Here is a 15656-nt window from a genome sequence, read left to right on the forward strand (position 1 = left end):
CCTTACAGTGACACAGCACTTGTGAACACAATAACGTATCTCCACACCTGTTCTCTCAATGTTCTGAACAGTCCATTGCCTTGGTTGTACAAAAGAGAGATCTGCATTACAAGTCAATTCTCTAAAAAGTGACAGTAATTCACGGTGTGTAAACATACTTTGGAGGTGAAACAACACAGCAGCTGAGGCAAGTGTAGCGTGACCACAGAGAGGAACTTCATTGGCTGGGGTGAACCATCTCAGTCCAAAGCAGGAACCTCCAAAATAAAGGTCATTCACTGTTAGGAGGTGGGACAACTCTGTTCCTTCATTTAGCTCAACACTGGACACAAGAGTGAGGACGTTCCAGGGAATCAAAATGCACATCCTCAGTCCCTGAGCAGTCAGGCCACATTCGGCTCACTCTGCAGTCCTGGCCATGGGCACTGAGCATGTTCCTGCTCTCTTCTTCTGCTTGTGTCATAAGGAATTACCTTGGGATAGAATTACTGGGAAGGGAAAGAGGAACTGAAGGATCTCTGCATAGCATTTGTAGCCCACTGTCTGTATACAACTTGCTTAGCTGGTAAAAGGCACTAAAACAAAGGGCCTAATTTAGGAATAACAAGTATTTGTATATTATAAAATGCTTCCAATGTGCAATAGTCTTACCATTCTCTTAAGACACATCACAGCTCCAAGGGTTTATTTTGCTGTCTTACAAATTAGCCCCATCCCTTACAAATGTATCCACAAGTCTTTTCCTATTCCCTTGTGGGATATTTTGGGGGTAAACAGAACCACTCACTGTTGGTAAAGTCATCTCCAGGCTGCAGTTTTCTGATGAAAGCTGTTTCTGAAAGGTTCATTTCTGATGCGATTTTTTGGTGCAAATCTTCATCCAAGTCCTAGTGATCAAACAGCAAATCCAATTAAAAGCAGGGCAAAAAATTAAGAACCCAATTTTCTGTCAAATACAGTAATTTCATTTTCTATTAGAATAAAACATAGATTCAGTTTTAGTTCAAAATACTTTCTGAAAGTAAAAAAAACTGTTTGAAGGTCTTTCCAGGAACATAAATCCCTTTCTCTAAGTTATAATTAAAGCTACACTGAGAAGTCATTATTAACATAAGCTAAAAATAACTAAACTTCCTTTTTATGACTGAGAAAATCCTTGCCAGCCAGAGCTGTGTAGTGCTGGCACTGGCTGAGATGGCAGATCAGCCCTTACAGAAGTGCCCTCCACACCACTCTTTAGACAACAACAACAACACACTAAGGCAGGAGGAGCTGAGAAGAGATAAACTGGAAAAAAAAAGATTCCTAAGTGCCAGCGACCATTGATCCCAACGTACACAAGCCCCAGCGAGTGGAGAACATTCCCTTGGCCCTCGTTCCATTGCTCTTTCCCCACAATCCTGCCGGTGCCCAGGTTGGAGAATCTGATCTTTAAAATACTGAAACTCAGAGGAAATCAAGTACTAAGGGCACCTCTTCAGGTTCCACCTCCAAGAGATGAAAATTTGCCTTCCTTAACTTCGATTAGTTCCTTTAACAACTAAACCTTTCAATAATCCCATACTACAGATATGAAACAATTGCTGATGTGTACAAGAGACCTGTACTTGCCGATTGAATTCTATACAATCCATCAACATTTTAACACTTTACAGTAAAAAGCACCTCTCCTTTATTCCAGGAAAACAGTTCTGTCAGTTACTGTAAAGATCCCAAGCCAGAACAAAGAGCAATACAAATGCTACTCAAAGTAACATTTTTAATACAAGAGAACTTTATTGAAATATTGCCATCCTGTGGCACCTCTGACACACAGAAAGGGCTGGGTTTGCCATTCCTGTGTTACTGTCCCTCTCCTCTGTACAGCATTTGCTGAGGCTCTGGAGGAAGCAGAGAACACAAGTTTTGCTGCTGGCTGCTGCACACTTTATGAAGCTTAGAATGCAATGCTGAATTAGGATCTCAGCTTTAACTTGGACACTAAAGCCTCTAACTCCAGGAACTGTAAGAAAAAAACCTTTAAAATCTCTGCATTCCAAAAGCACCAGTGCAAGTAAGTTGTCCTCACAATATCTTAATGGAACAGTAGGCAACGTTGTATGAGATGCAGATAGACTTGGCAGCAGCCAGAAAGGATTCATGTTGCCAGTACGAACTGTTGCCATTGACTACTCTACAGAGATTTTCATACTAACAATTTTCAGGAGGTGTTACCATACAAATAACACATTTCTAATGCAGTTTAATAATTTTTTTTTAGAAAGTACCAGTTAGTACCAGCTGTTCACAATACCCTGATGAGGGGGGTAACTACTCTCAATTGCACCAAAACTACCACACGACTTGGAAGCAAAAACCTTGGCTACAGCTGAACCTGACACACTGAGGGTGAAAGGCTGAGATCCAGGTTCATACTGCCCCTTTCTTTCCACTGAAAGGCCAAAAATGAAGGGGAAAAAAAGGAGAAAACCCACACCAAAACTAAAAAACAGAGTTTAATCCTTCAGTCAAAAACTACTGAGTACTAATTCTACATTACAGCATTACTTTTAAAAGGATTTCATTCTGAATCCTTCCTAATCCTTCAGAATCTTCATTCTGAATCATTCTTAAGCAATTAAGCCATTTTTTATTTTACTTAACTCACTTAGAATAAAACCGGTAGAGTTCTTAAAACATTTTTAAAGCCCACAAAAGTCCAGAGTGTCTTGTATGACAAGCAAAAGGGCAAAAAGGGCACCCCTGTGCCACTTTCTCTCTACTCTGGAGCAACAGCAAACAACCCCTGCAAGCAGAACTCCCGAGCGAGGGAAGCAAAGTCTAACGCAGGGCTCGGGCCAACAACACAAGGGCAAATGTCACTGCAGGACCTCAAAAACCAGTTGGTTGGGGTTTCTTTAACTTACATTTTCAAGCAAACAAACTGCCGCAGGATTCCCACAAAACGCTCGCTTTGTAAACGCATCAACAGTAAAAACTGGGATTTGCATTGTGGTTGGAGCCCGCTCAGCCGCACGCGTGTCCTGCAGGGCCCTTTCTAACCTGTCGTGCCCAGAGCACAGCACAGCTCGGGGTTAATGTTTCCCTGAGGGCAGGAGGAGCCTCCAGCGGCCCCGGTCCATCCCTTCCGAGGGCCGGCCCGGGCCGAGTCTCGCTGCGCGCCCGGCGCTGGGCCCGGCTCGGGGTGAGCGCGGCTGTGCCGGGGGAGCCGCTGCGGGCAGGGCTGCCCACGGGCCCTCCCGCTTGACAAGGGCCGCGCCGGGGAAGCGGCACACCCTGAGCGGGACATACACATACATACATACATACACACACACTGCACACACCACCGGTCGCCAACGAGCGCCTGAGGCCATGGCGCCGGGAGGCGCTGACCGGACCCGCCCAGCCTGCCCATACCCACACCTGCACACGCCCACACTGCCCAGCCCGCCCACTTGGCCCATACCCTTACCTGCCCGCACCCACACCTGCTCGTACCCTTACCTGCCCGCACCCACACCTGCTCGTACCCTTACCTGCCCGCACCCACACTGCCCAGCCCGCCCATACCCGCACCCACACCTGCCCAAACCACCCCAGCAGGGGCCTCGTGCCCCTCACAGCCCCCAAAGCCATCAAGACCCCCTAGCCTTCACGTATCCCGCCATAACTCGCAAACACCCTGTAACCCTTACAGCCCCCCACACCCTCAAAGATATCAGAGAGCTCACAGATGCCACAGCGCTCACGGATTCCATAGCCCTGATGACCTTATAGCCCTCACAGACCTCAAAGTCCCTATAAGCCTTTATAGGCCTCATAGACTCCACAATCCTCACAGTGCCCACAGCCCACAGACCACTCAGTGACCTCACAAACCCCAATAGCCCACAGAGCCCTCAGTGACCTCACAAACCCCAATAGCCCACAGAGCCCTCAGTGACCTCACAAACCCCCATAGCCCACAGAGCCCTCAGTGACCTCACAAACCCCAAAGAGCCCTCAGTGACCTCACAAACCCCCATAGCCCACAGAGCCCTCAGTGACCTCACAAACCCCAAAGCCCACAGAGCCCTCAGTGACCTCACAAACCCCAAAGCCCACAGAGCCCTCAGTGACCTCACAAACCCCAAAGCCCACAGAGCCCTCAGTGACCTCACAAACCCCAAAGCCCACAGAGCCCTCAGTGACCTCCCAAACCCCATAGGCCAGAGAGCTCTCAGTGACCTCACAAACCTGATAGCCCATAGAGACCTCACAAACCCCACAGCCCACAGAGCTCCCACAGACTTCATAAACCCAAAGCCCACAGAGCCCTCAGTGACCTCACAAACCCCATAGCACCCTCACAGACAGCTATAGCCCACAGAGCTCCCACAGACCGCACAAACTCCCACGACCCACGGAGACCTCAGTGGCCTCACAAACCTGATAGCCCACAGAGCCCTCAGTGGCCTCACAAACCCCCATAGCCCACAGAGCCCTCAGTGGCCTCACAAACCCCCATAGCCCACAGAGCCCTCAGTGGCCTCACAAACCCCCATAGCCCACAGAGCCCTCAGTGGCCTCACAAACCCCCATAGCCCACAGAGCCCTCAGTGGCCTCACAAACCCCCATAGCCCACAGAGCCCTCAGTGGCCTCACAAACCCCCATAGCCCACAGAGCCCTCAGTGGCCTCACAAACCCCCATAGCCCACAGAGCCCTCAGTGGCCTCACAAACCCCCATAGCCCACAGAGCCCTCAGTGGCCTCACAAACCCCCATAGCCCACAGAGACCTCAGTGGCCTCACAAACCCCCATAGCCCACAGAGCCCTCAGTGGCCTCACAAACCCCCATAGCCCACAGAGCCCTCAGTGGCCTCACAAACCTGATAGCCCACAGAGCCCTCAGTGACCTCACAAACCTGATAGCCCACAGAGCCCTCAGTGACCTCACAAACCTGATAGCCCACAGAGCCCTCAGTGACCTCACAAACCCCATAGTCCACAGAGCCCTCAGTGGCCTCACAAACCCCCATAGCCCACAGAGCCCTCAGTGGCCTCACAAACCCCAAAGCCCACAGAGCCCTCAGTGACCTCACAAACCTGATAGCCCACAGAGCCCTCAGTGACCTCACAAACCTGATAGCCCACAGAGCCCTCAGTGACCTCACAAACCTGATAGCCCACAGAGCCCTCAGTGACCTCACAAACCCCATAGTCCACAGAGCCCTCAGTGGCCTCACAAACCCCATAGCCCACAGAGCCCTCCGTGACCTCACAAACCCCTTAAGACCTCAGAGCCCTCAGTGACCTCACAAACCCCATAAGACCTCAGAGCCCTCACAGACCTCAAAAAACCCACAGCCCACAGAGCCCTCACATGCTCCATACCCCTCAGGGAAATTTAGGTCACAGTATGTAAAACGGAGGTTAACAAGAGAGATTTAGGGCTAAACTGGTGATTTTTAGACATAATGTGGCAATTCAGGATGAAAGCGTCAATTTTAAGGAAAAAAGAGCAATCTGGGAGGGACAAGAATGGGCAATTCCAGCAACATTTCTCATCTCTTGCTCATCAAACTTCAGAAAAATGGAAGTTACAAGTTATGATAAAACTCAAAATAAATGGAAAAAAGGGACTTGGCACAACTAAGTCCCTCCTCATTTATATAGGGCTGACATCCAGCTCTTCCCATAGCATGGAAGTGTCCTTGAGCTCAAAATGCTTTACTCTGAAATACTACAAAGAGAGAGAACTAAAGCAAAGCTTAGGACAGAGGTGACTCCAAAGGGAAAACAGAGTTTTATAGCTGGAGAAACTGAAACAGTTCACTTTTCCTAACAAACCCAATGAAGGCCACATCGTGGTGCCAAAATCAGAAGCAGCATTTCAGGGAGAAAGTTACAGAAGGAACTCTCAGTACAGGAGCAAATCTCCACTCTTTGCAAAGGAACTGGCCTTGCTGCAAGGAGTAAAGTTTCCTTTCACAGTTTGATCAGATCCATGTGCATCTCTATGTCAATCTCTGAAATCTTTCTGCTCTCATTAAAGGTATTCACTTAAACAGCACTAGTATGAACAACTGCAACACCATTCCCCTTTGAAAAACACTGTTCACAGAAAAAGAGAATACCAAGGCACAGTTTTTAACCATTTATATTTTTTCACATTTCAGGTAAATTAATGAACATGATCATTATTTCAAAATAAAGCAGAGAAAATACTTTCTCTTGAAGAAATGAAGTCAGATTTCAGGGAAAATTCTGAATATGGAAGAAGATTGATTATTTATCAAGGACAGATGTTTACAGAACAATCCAGGCACCAGCAGCAGCTTTTAACATGGAACTGGGAAATGAAGGAAAGAATCAGTTAATGGCAGAAAAACAAGACACCTGTCCTTGAACATTTTCTGAGGTCAGTGCACATACAAAGGGCCACATGACAGTGAAGAAAACAATCCCAAGGATCATCTTGAAGATCCAAAGTATTTTCAAGCCATTTTTAGAAATGGACAATAAGTAATCAAAGACTTGTGGGAACAGGGGGGATTCACTGCCCAGAGCTGAGGGAAAATCAGCAGCACACAAAGGTGTGGGTGATGAGTGCCAATCTCTTCACAAGGTCAGGTGTCCTTGGAACACCACAGCAGTTTGCCCTGCAATGTCAACCCTCCCGTCACTGCGCAGGGACATCCTCAGCTCTCCTCCCCGGCGAGAACACTGAAAGGCTGAATGGAAACGAGAAGCCACAGTTAGAAACTACTCTGCACCACAAGGTGTTCTAAAGTCCTTGAAAACTCTGGGAAATGGGGCTTCTGCCTTCAGAAAGCAACCACTGCACCACGGACACCTCACACCAATTGTCCTTACAGACGAGCATTAGCTCAGGGTGTATTTCCAACCACGACTTGCTCAATGAGTCTGACAAAACTGCTCCTTAACACCAGCACTGAAGGCAGTTTCTGTGCTGCAGCCGACCAGGCTCCCTTTGTGGATCTAAGAGGCCCTGAGTTCTCCCTCCAAGGGATACAGTTTCTGGAGGTCAGAAGGAAGAACACCAAGCATTGTCTCCAGGAGAATGAAGAACCATTGACTGGCACTGAACATCTGAAGCTGAGACTGCACTCACAGAATGAATGAGGCTGAGGGGTAAAGAAGCTACACAGGTAGTGGAAAAAGTCTACACGAAAACAGATGCTGCTTCAGCTGTCACAAAGTGACATCAACTTCCTCCAAAGACAGGAACAGATACTGATTTATAGAATCCTGAATATATCATTTAATACAATTGCATAAACTTGAAGCAGAAACACCCTTGTAAATTAATTACAGAACTGAGCTTTTGCCTGAACTATTCAGCCATGGACAGGTTCACTTGACTTGTGGACTCTGTATAACTTACTTAGCAGTCCCTTTTTAGTTGCACAACTACCTGATCAGAAAATGCTCTGCTTCAGATGGCATTTAGAAGAGGTTTGTTTCAGGTAGTGTTGCTTTTGTAAAAGGCTGTCAGTGGATGAAGAGGCAGTCCATGTCCAGGCTCCTTGCTCAGTGAATTTCCAACTGCGACAGAACTTGTGCAAAGCTGGAGGGCCCATTTTTCCTCTCAACCACACAATTTATACATTGGTACTGGTTGCATTCACACCCTGCATAGCTCAGGCTGTCTGACAGATGGCAGAAATGCTGGATGCTTTCAAACTGTTCCTCAGCCACTGCTGCTAAGAAAGCTCTTCTTTGCTCAGGATGGGGAATTCTCAGACAAAGCAGACCCTCTGAAGAGCAGAAACAGGACCTATATAAAGACCAATATTGATACTTTCTGTTCTTTCCTATTTCTGGAACCACCAGTTATTGGTTTTAACTTCTCCAAACACCATCTAGGAATGGAGAAATGCTTCAACTGAATATTTTTGGCTCTTAAAGATCAAGGCCATGCCAAATTTGATCAATTAGTATTTCCAGGTGTGAATACACACCTAAGTGCCCTCATGATAGCAGATTTAAATAAAAGAGAGAACTTCAAATCTTCAGAGGTTGGTTGGGACTGGCTTTTTTATTTCTTTAAATGTGCAAGCTGTACTGGCTGTTTCATGGCAGGACTAAGGCTGCTGTCATAAAGAACTTCCAAAGTAGAAGCAAAACAAAAATAACCCCCAAAACCTCTCTCACTAAAGAAATGATGTTCCACACCAAGCAGGCCTGCATGGCACGTTCCTACAGCCAGAGGATGTCATTGAACAGCAGTGCCTCTGCAGACATTCAGCCATCTCTGAGGTGCACTCACCTTTCAGCTCACAGAGTCACTGCACGGCCATTCCATGTCTGTATTTACCAGAGGTACCTCACACTATATGTACATCTTATTCATCTTTTCTATACAAACAGGTGTGTCCAATTGCAGAAAGAACATAAAGCAGTTAAATTAGATTAACATAAATGGGCAACTTTGCAATGAAACAGTGTCTCTTACCAAGCATTTCCTTCTTCCCCAGTTTCTCTGACCAGTAGCTGCTTAAAACAGCATGGGCAGATCCTTAAAAGAAATGGGAAAACAAAGCATATTGGAAAAGAACAGAGCAAGCACAGGCAAAATGTGTCATAAATCAAGTGCCACATGTTTTGGGTAAAAACAACCCAAACAGTTTGCACAGCAGACACACCTGAAAGCTTTAGAATTTCAATTATTTACAATAAAGCAGTGGTACTTCCTCATCCTCTGGCTTCAATGGAAATTGTGCTCAGGTGTGGCCTCAACATGAGCCACAACTGGTAGGAGTAAAAAATGGAACCAACTATAATTTTTGAGCTAAAATACTCATTTGTTTACCAAAAGTGAATTTTCCTAGTAACAGAAACTCCAAATGCTGTATTAAAAATATTATTCATCTAAACTTGATGTTACTCAATGAAACATGAACAACCCATCAAATATCTCAGTAACCTTTTCGGTATTTTTTTCCGAGTAGCAACAGGTGGATAGAAGTCACTGTGTAAAACAAAAGTACTTCCTCTCCTTGGGAGTTTTTTCATTCCTGAATGCTATTAAGTGTCAGAATGTGACTCAAGGAGATGTTCAAGGTCTCACCATAGCTTCTGAAAAGTAACAGAACAACTTGTTGTTTCCTGACCAATGCCTTACAAACTCAGGACTCATGGCTAGAAATGCTCCTTCAGTCTACACTGGCAGCTGGGGCAAAGACACTGCTGAAAACCCCACTCTGAAGGAACCACAATTAGCAGAGCTCAAGGACACCAGGCCATGTGACATTACTGAGAAATTGTCAAAAAAGAAAGAGAACACAAAGCCTAAGAGAATACACTGTTACAAGTACACTTGGGCAATGCCATAAACAGATTTCTTCCTATAAAGGAAAGGACAAGATGGGAAAAGAGCATCAGTGAGCTATAACAAGCCTAGAAAAGCCTCAGCCATTTAGGAAACTTCCAGCTTTTCCCACATACCAAAACTAATCTCCCCAGAAACTCTGTCACAGCTGTCTCACAGACACAGGACTGAAAGGTTAAGAAAATACTGAAATACATGGCTTATAATTCTGTGTAAACCCTTCTAATGAGCATGCTCTGCTATCCACATAAAACAGTAATTCATAAGAGATTCCAAAGTACAAAAACAGGTCTGTGAAGTTTAGTAAGGACCTGCTAATTGAACTGAAACAAATGTAAGACTTGCTTATCACACATACCTGTAACAGGGTCTTCCAGAACTCCATACCAAGGTGTAAAATATCTGGAGTAAAAATCATGGCCTTTTCCACTGGAACTTCCCTTAAGGGTGAGGATGAGTCCTTTCACTTTTCCCGTCTTCTCAGCTGACAAAAAGCCTTGGGCATTCACGTTCAGTTCTTCCAACACAGACCTTCAATACAAGTATAAAACTTTAATAGCCCATATTCTTCATTCTACATGAATGCAAGTACTGAAAAAGAAAATACACATATAAGTCTTTTCCTCTACAATTCACAAACACCATTATTTGACAGAAATCACCACTGAGTTTTTTTGTCAGAAAACACACTCTGAGTGAGCAGAGAAAAAAAGGCCCAAGCCATGCACTTCCTATTCAAAACTGAGACTCCTGGAAGATTAGCTACAAAATAAAAGTGTGATTCACCATTTTAATCCTTGAAAGAAATATTTCCTCACTACAGAATGCACACAGTAAGTGCTCCACCTCCTTTCAGAGCGAGCCAGTAACTCCACTCAGGTCTCCATGGCATTCTAATGCAGTCTGCACTGTGTGATACCCCCTAGCAAAGTAAACTCTAGAAGAGTAAAACTAGTAAATACTCACTTGAGGATGTTTCTATCTCCCTGCTACCCCAGTCTCTAAACATTAGTTAGGCCAAACTTCAACTTTGTAACAACAGTAACTTGGTCTGATTCAACAAGTTGTGCTTCCACAATACGTATCTAAATCAGACTTGAATTATCAAGGACATTCAGATCTCTGAGATTAACAAATGTCTTGGAATAGTCTGAATTGGAAATTCCTCTCTAAAGCTACTTAGGAGGCTGTTAAGCACCTGTGAGCAGATTACAGTCCAGTGGGAGCAGGAATCCCTGGCATTCTGTCAGTGTGTTCTGACCTGAAACAGCACTCCCAACTTCCTGCTGAATTACTGGGGCATTTCAGACTCGGAGGGATGGGGAAAATACACCATTACTAAAACTGGTTAATACCCCTCCTTTTCTGGAAGGCAGGTTTCAGATTGAACTTATTCAGCTTTGCAGGTTCAATAAGCTCACATTAGAAGATAAAATAACTATTTCACACAGATATTTTAAATTAGAGTTTTTAATCTCCACCTGATTCAAAACCAGATAAAAGAGCTCAGTATGGGAAGAACAGAGATTAAACAAGCCCACTCAATTTCTGCATTCTTGATTTATAAAAATAGAAGTGTAAGACACCTTTCATAAGTATCACTGAGGCAAACTAGCAGGTTCTTTGTGTCGGGAGAATAACGGACATCTTGAACAATCAAGTCACCAACGGCTGCCTGTGGGAAATGTAAAGCAAAGGAAAACATCACCTCTTGAACATGAAATGCTGTTTCCTTAACATCTTGTAGAACACACTCCCTGCAAGAACAGGCCTTGTGCAGGACCCTCATGCAGCCCCCAAGTACACAAACAACACAGGCAAATGCACCAAGTGCATGGATGGACACAGGGGCTGTTCAGAGCTCCCTGCACCTCACCCTGGAAGGAACTCCAGGACCCCCAGGAGGGCAAGGACACCACACTGCCCTCACACTGCACACAAAAGGCTGCAAAGGCCACTGCAGGAAATGCTGACACTCCCACCAATGGTAGGGCACACACAGGTCCCACTGTACCATCAGGCAGAATTCCATGCCCTGACCCACTGGGTCACCACTCACACCTTTGTTCAGGGGTTCAACTTCAGCTGCACTTCAAGCACTGCCATCTTGCCATTTTTCAAACATTTAAATATATAAAAATAAGTAGAGCTACTATAAATGCTCTTCTAAGACAACATACAGGTTCCTTTGTTACCTTTATTAATTCTCCTACTTCTTCAAGTACCTGAAGAAAACAAAGAACACACTGTAAAATACACAACATACATGTATGTACCTCTGCAACTACAGACAGACACACACACTTACACACACAGACAGACACCAACACGTGCTTTCCTTGAAAGCCCATCACAAATAAAACCTTCACTGACCTGGGGGGAGGTGCTGTAAAGTGGCAAGTCCAGCACAATATGATCTTTTGCTTGTCTGGCCTTCAATTCCCCACTCAGGGTCACAAATGTGAGAACTGGATTTGTATTTTCTAGAGAGAGAGCATTGCAACATCATCAAACTGGCTCAGGATATTCACAAAATTTAGTTAAGCAGCTCAAAAACAACTACTCGAAGTCTGTATTCTGAGGCAAAACTCCCAACTGACTCAGCAAATCATTCCCTGAGGCTCAGAAACACTGCAATTGGCAGGGAATCTCTCCTGCACATGCCCACAATGAACAGCATTCCCTTCTACCACAAAGAGCAACGTTCCCTCTTCAGCAAATCCCACTGCACCTCTCCCAGTTGGCATTTGCACAGCGAGCCCTTTCCTTAAACCACAGTAACAGCAGGGCCCTGGAATCCAAGTGCAGGATCACACCACAGCCTTACAGTGACACAGCACTTGTGAACACAATAACGTATCTCCACACCTGTTCTCTCAATGTTCTGAACAGTCCATTGCCTTGGTTGTACAAAACAGAGATCTGCATTACAAGTCAATTCTCTAAAAAGTGACAGTAATTCACGGTGTGTAAACATACTTTGGAGGTGAAACAACACAGCAGCTGAGGCAAGTGTAGCGTGACCACAGAGAGGAACTTCATTGGCTGGGGTGAACCATCTCAGTCCAAAGCAGGAACCTCCAAAATAAAGGTCATTCACTGTTAGGAGGTGGGACAACTCTGTTCCTTCATTTAGCTCAACACTGGACACAAGAGTGAGGACGTTCCAGGGAATCAAAACGCACATCCTCAGTCCCTGAGCAGTCAGGCCACATTCGGCTCACTCTGCAGTCCTGGCCATGGGCACTGAGCATGTTCCTGCTCTGTTCTTCTGCTTGTGTCATAAGGAATTACCTTGGGATAGAATTACTGGGAAGGGAAACAGGAACTGAAGGATCTCTGCATAGCATTTGTAGCACACTGTCTGTATACAACTTGCTTAGCTGGTAAAAGGCACTAAAACAAAGGGCCTAATTTAGGAATAACAAGTATTTGTATATTATAAAACGCTTCTAATGTGCAATAGTCTTACCATTCTCTTAAGACACATCACAGCTCCAAGGGTTATTTTGCTGTCTTACAAATTAGCCCCATCCCTTACAAATGTATCCACAAGTCTTTTCCTATTCCCTTGTGGGATATTTTGGGGGTAAACAGAACCACTCACTGTTGGTAAAGTCATCTCCAGGCTGCAGTTTTCTGATGAAAGCTGTTTCTGAAAGGTTCATTTCTGATGCGATTTTTTGGTGCAAATCTTCATCCAAGTCCTAGTGATCAAACAGCAAATCCAATTAAAAGCAGAGCAAAAAATTAAGAATGTAACTTTCTGACAAATACAGTAATTTCATTTTCTATTATAATTAAACCTAGATTCAGTTTTAGTTCAAAATACTAAGAGTAAAAAAACTTTTGAGCATAAAAATGAGAAAACAAGTTTCAACCATTGTGATACATGGGAATTTCTAATATTTGTCCTACTAGTTTATAAATTCTTGGATTACATGGAAAATAAAATCCACTAAAAAACTAAATTCAGTCTTTCCAGGAACACAAATTTGTTTTTTTAAGTAGCAATTAAAGCCACACTGAGAAGTCATTACTAATACACTCTAAAAATAACTACACCTTTCTTTTTATGACTGAGAAAATCCTTGCCAGCCAGAGCTGTGTAGTGTTGCCACTGGCTGAGATGGCAGATCACCTCTTACAGAAGTGCCCTCCACACCACTCTTTAAACAACAACAACAACACACTAAGGCAGGAGGAGCTGAGAAGAGATCAACTGGAAAAGAAAATATTCTTAAGTGCCAGCAAACACTGACCCCAACATACACGAGCCCCAGCAAGTGGAGAACGTTCTACTTGGCCCTCATTCCACTGCTCTTTCCCCACAATCCTCCTGGTGCCCAGGTTGGAGAATCTGATCTTTAAAATACTGAAACTCCAATGAAACAAAATACTAAGGGGACCTAGTTAGGTTCAACCTCTGAAAGATAAAAATTTGCCCTTTTAACTTTGATTATTTTCTTTAATAACTAATCCTTTCCAGCCACAGATACGAAACAATTACTGATGTGTACAAGAGACCTGTAATTGCAGACTGAATTCTGTACAACATTTTAACACTTTACAGTAAAAAGCACCTCTTCTTTATTCCAGGAAAACAGTTCTGTCAGCTACTGCTACTATAAAGATCCCAAGCCAAAACAAAGACCAAGAAAACTGTTAATAACATAGAATTTCAATAACATATATTGAAGTACTGCCATCCTGTGGCACTTCTGAAACACAAGAAGGGCTGGGTTTGCCATTCTTATATTACAGTCCCTCTCTTCTGTAAAGCATTTGCTGAGACTCTGAAGGAAGCAGAGAACAGAAGTTTTGCTGCTGCTTTTGAAGCTTAGAGTAAAATGCTAAATTAGGATCTCAGCTTTAACTTGCACATTGAAGACTTCAGGAACTACAGAAAAAACTTTAAAGTGTCTGCATTACAAAGGAACTACACAAGTCATGTGATAAACTAAAATAAATAATAATGCAATCAGGGTGAGATATCATTCTGAGAGTATTTAGATTTTAGGGGCTAAAAGTACGTCTGAAGTGAGATGGTCTCAGTCACACTTTTAGCTGACCTGGTAAGTAGGAAATGTGTAAGATGTAGACGGATTTAGGAACATCCAGAAAGAATTCATGTTGTCAATACAAGCTCTTGTCATTGACTACTCTACATATATTTTTATGAGGAAATAATATAAATAACAAGAATAATAGAAGGGCTATACATTACTAATCCAGTTTAATACTTTTTTTTGGTAGAAATTAGTACCAGCTGTTCACAATACCCTGATGAGGGGGGTAACTACTCTCAATTGCACCAAAACCACACAACTGGGAAGCAAAAACCTTGGCTGCTTAATGGCTATAACTGAACCTGACACACTGAGGGTGAAAGGCTGAGATCCAGGTTCATACTGCCCCTTTCTTTCCACTGAAAGGCCAAAAATGAAGGGGAAAAAAGGAGAAAACCCACACCAAAACCCACAGTTTATTCCTTCAGTCAAAAGCTACTGAAACTGCTGTGTTACAGCATTAGTTTTCCCAATATTTCATTCTGAATCCTTCCTAATCCTTCAGTATCTTCATTCTGAATCATTCTTAAGCAATTAAGCCATTTCTTTTGGACTTATCACACTTAGAACAATCCCGGTATATTTTCTAAGAAAAAGAAATATTTTTAAAGCCCACAAAAGTCCAGAGTGTCTTGTATGACAAGCAAAAGGGCAAAAAGGGCACCCCTGTGCCACTTTCTCTCTACTCTGGAGCAACAGCAAACAACCCCTGCAAGCAGAACTCCCGAGCGAGGGAAGCAAAGTCTAACGCAGGGCTCGGGCCAACAACACAAGGGCAAATGTCACTGCAGGACCTCAAAAACCAGTTGGTTGGGGTTTCTTTAACTTACATTTTCAAGCAAACAAACTGCCGCAGGATTCCCACAAAACGCTCGCTTTGTAAACGCATCAACAGTAAAAACTGGGATTTGCATTGTGGTTGGAGCCCGCTCAGCCGCACGCGTGTCCTGCAGGGCCCTTTCTAACCTGTCGTGCCCAGAGCACAGCACAGCTCGGGGTTAATGTTTCGCTGAGGGCAGGAGGAGCCTCCAGCGGCCCCGGCCCGTCCCTTCCGAGGGCCGGCCCGGGCCGAGTCTCGCTGCGCGCCCTGCGCTGGGCCCGGCCCGGGTGAGCGAAACCGAGTGCTCGGCGTCCCTCTGCCCCGCTCGTTTGGAGTGAAACCGAATGGCTCAGCGTCCATCTCCCCTGCACGTTTAGAGTTTAACCGAATGGCTCAGCGTCCCTCTGCCCCACTCGTTTGGAGTTAAACCGAATGGCTCAGCGTCCCT

At 44.6% G+C, this 15656-nt stretch overlaps 2 protein-coding genes across 6 annotated transcripts in view; both read right to left on the reverse strand.

Moving 5' to 3' along the window:
* LOC139675552 (phenazine biosynthesis-like domain-containing protein) overlaps positions 1-3079 on the reverse strand; it is a 91294-nt gene extending 88215 nt beyond the window's left edge. For all 5 annotated transcript variants that reach the window (XR_011698501.1, XM_071563368.1, XM_071563366.1 and 2 more), the window contains exons 1-3: positions 2907-3079; positions 788-887; positions 159-257 (exon numbers count right to left, since the gene is read on the reverse strand). Coding sequence is in view for 4 of the 5 variants with exons in the window: in XM_071563368.1 (XP_071419469.1) it covers positions 159-257; positions 788-887; positions 2907-2990 (283 nt within the window). In the remaining variant the exon portion in view is untranslated. The remainder of the gene's footprint in view (positions 1-158; positions 258-787; positions 888-2906) is intronic.
* Positions 3080-6107: 3028 nt separating this feature from the next.
* On the reverse strand, positions 6108-15411 carry LOC139675478 (phenazine biosynthesis-like domain-containing protein). Its single transcript, XM_071563143.1, has 9 exons — positions 15219-15411; positions 12927-13026; positions 12299-12397; positions 11693-11802; positions 11515-11544; positions 10906-10994; positions 9678-9850; positions 8444-8506; positions 6108-6698 (listed from the first exon to the last, which is right to left on the reverse strand). Exons 1-9 carry the CDS (start codon positions 15300-15302, stop codon positions 6586-6588), a joined length of 861 nt encoding a protein of 286 aa, XP_071419244.1. The 5' UTR covers positions 15303-15411; the 3' UTR covers positions 6108-6585.
* Positions 15412-15656: the final 245 nt, after the last annotated feature.

Source organism: Pithys albifrons, chromosome 9 (assembly GCF_047495875.1).
Source record: "Pithys albifrons albifrons isolate INPA30051 chromosome 9, PitAlb_v1, whole genome shotgun sequence".
NCBI classification, from domain to species: domain Eukaryota; kingdom Metazoa; phylum Chordata; class Aves; order Passeriformes; family Thamnophilidae; genus Pithys; species Pithys albifrons.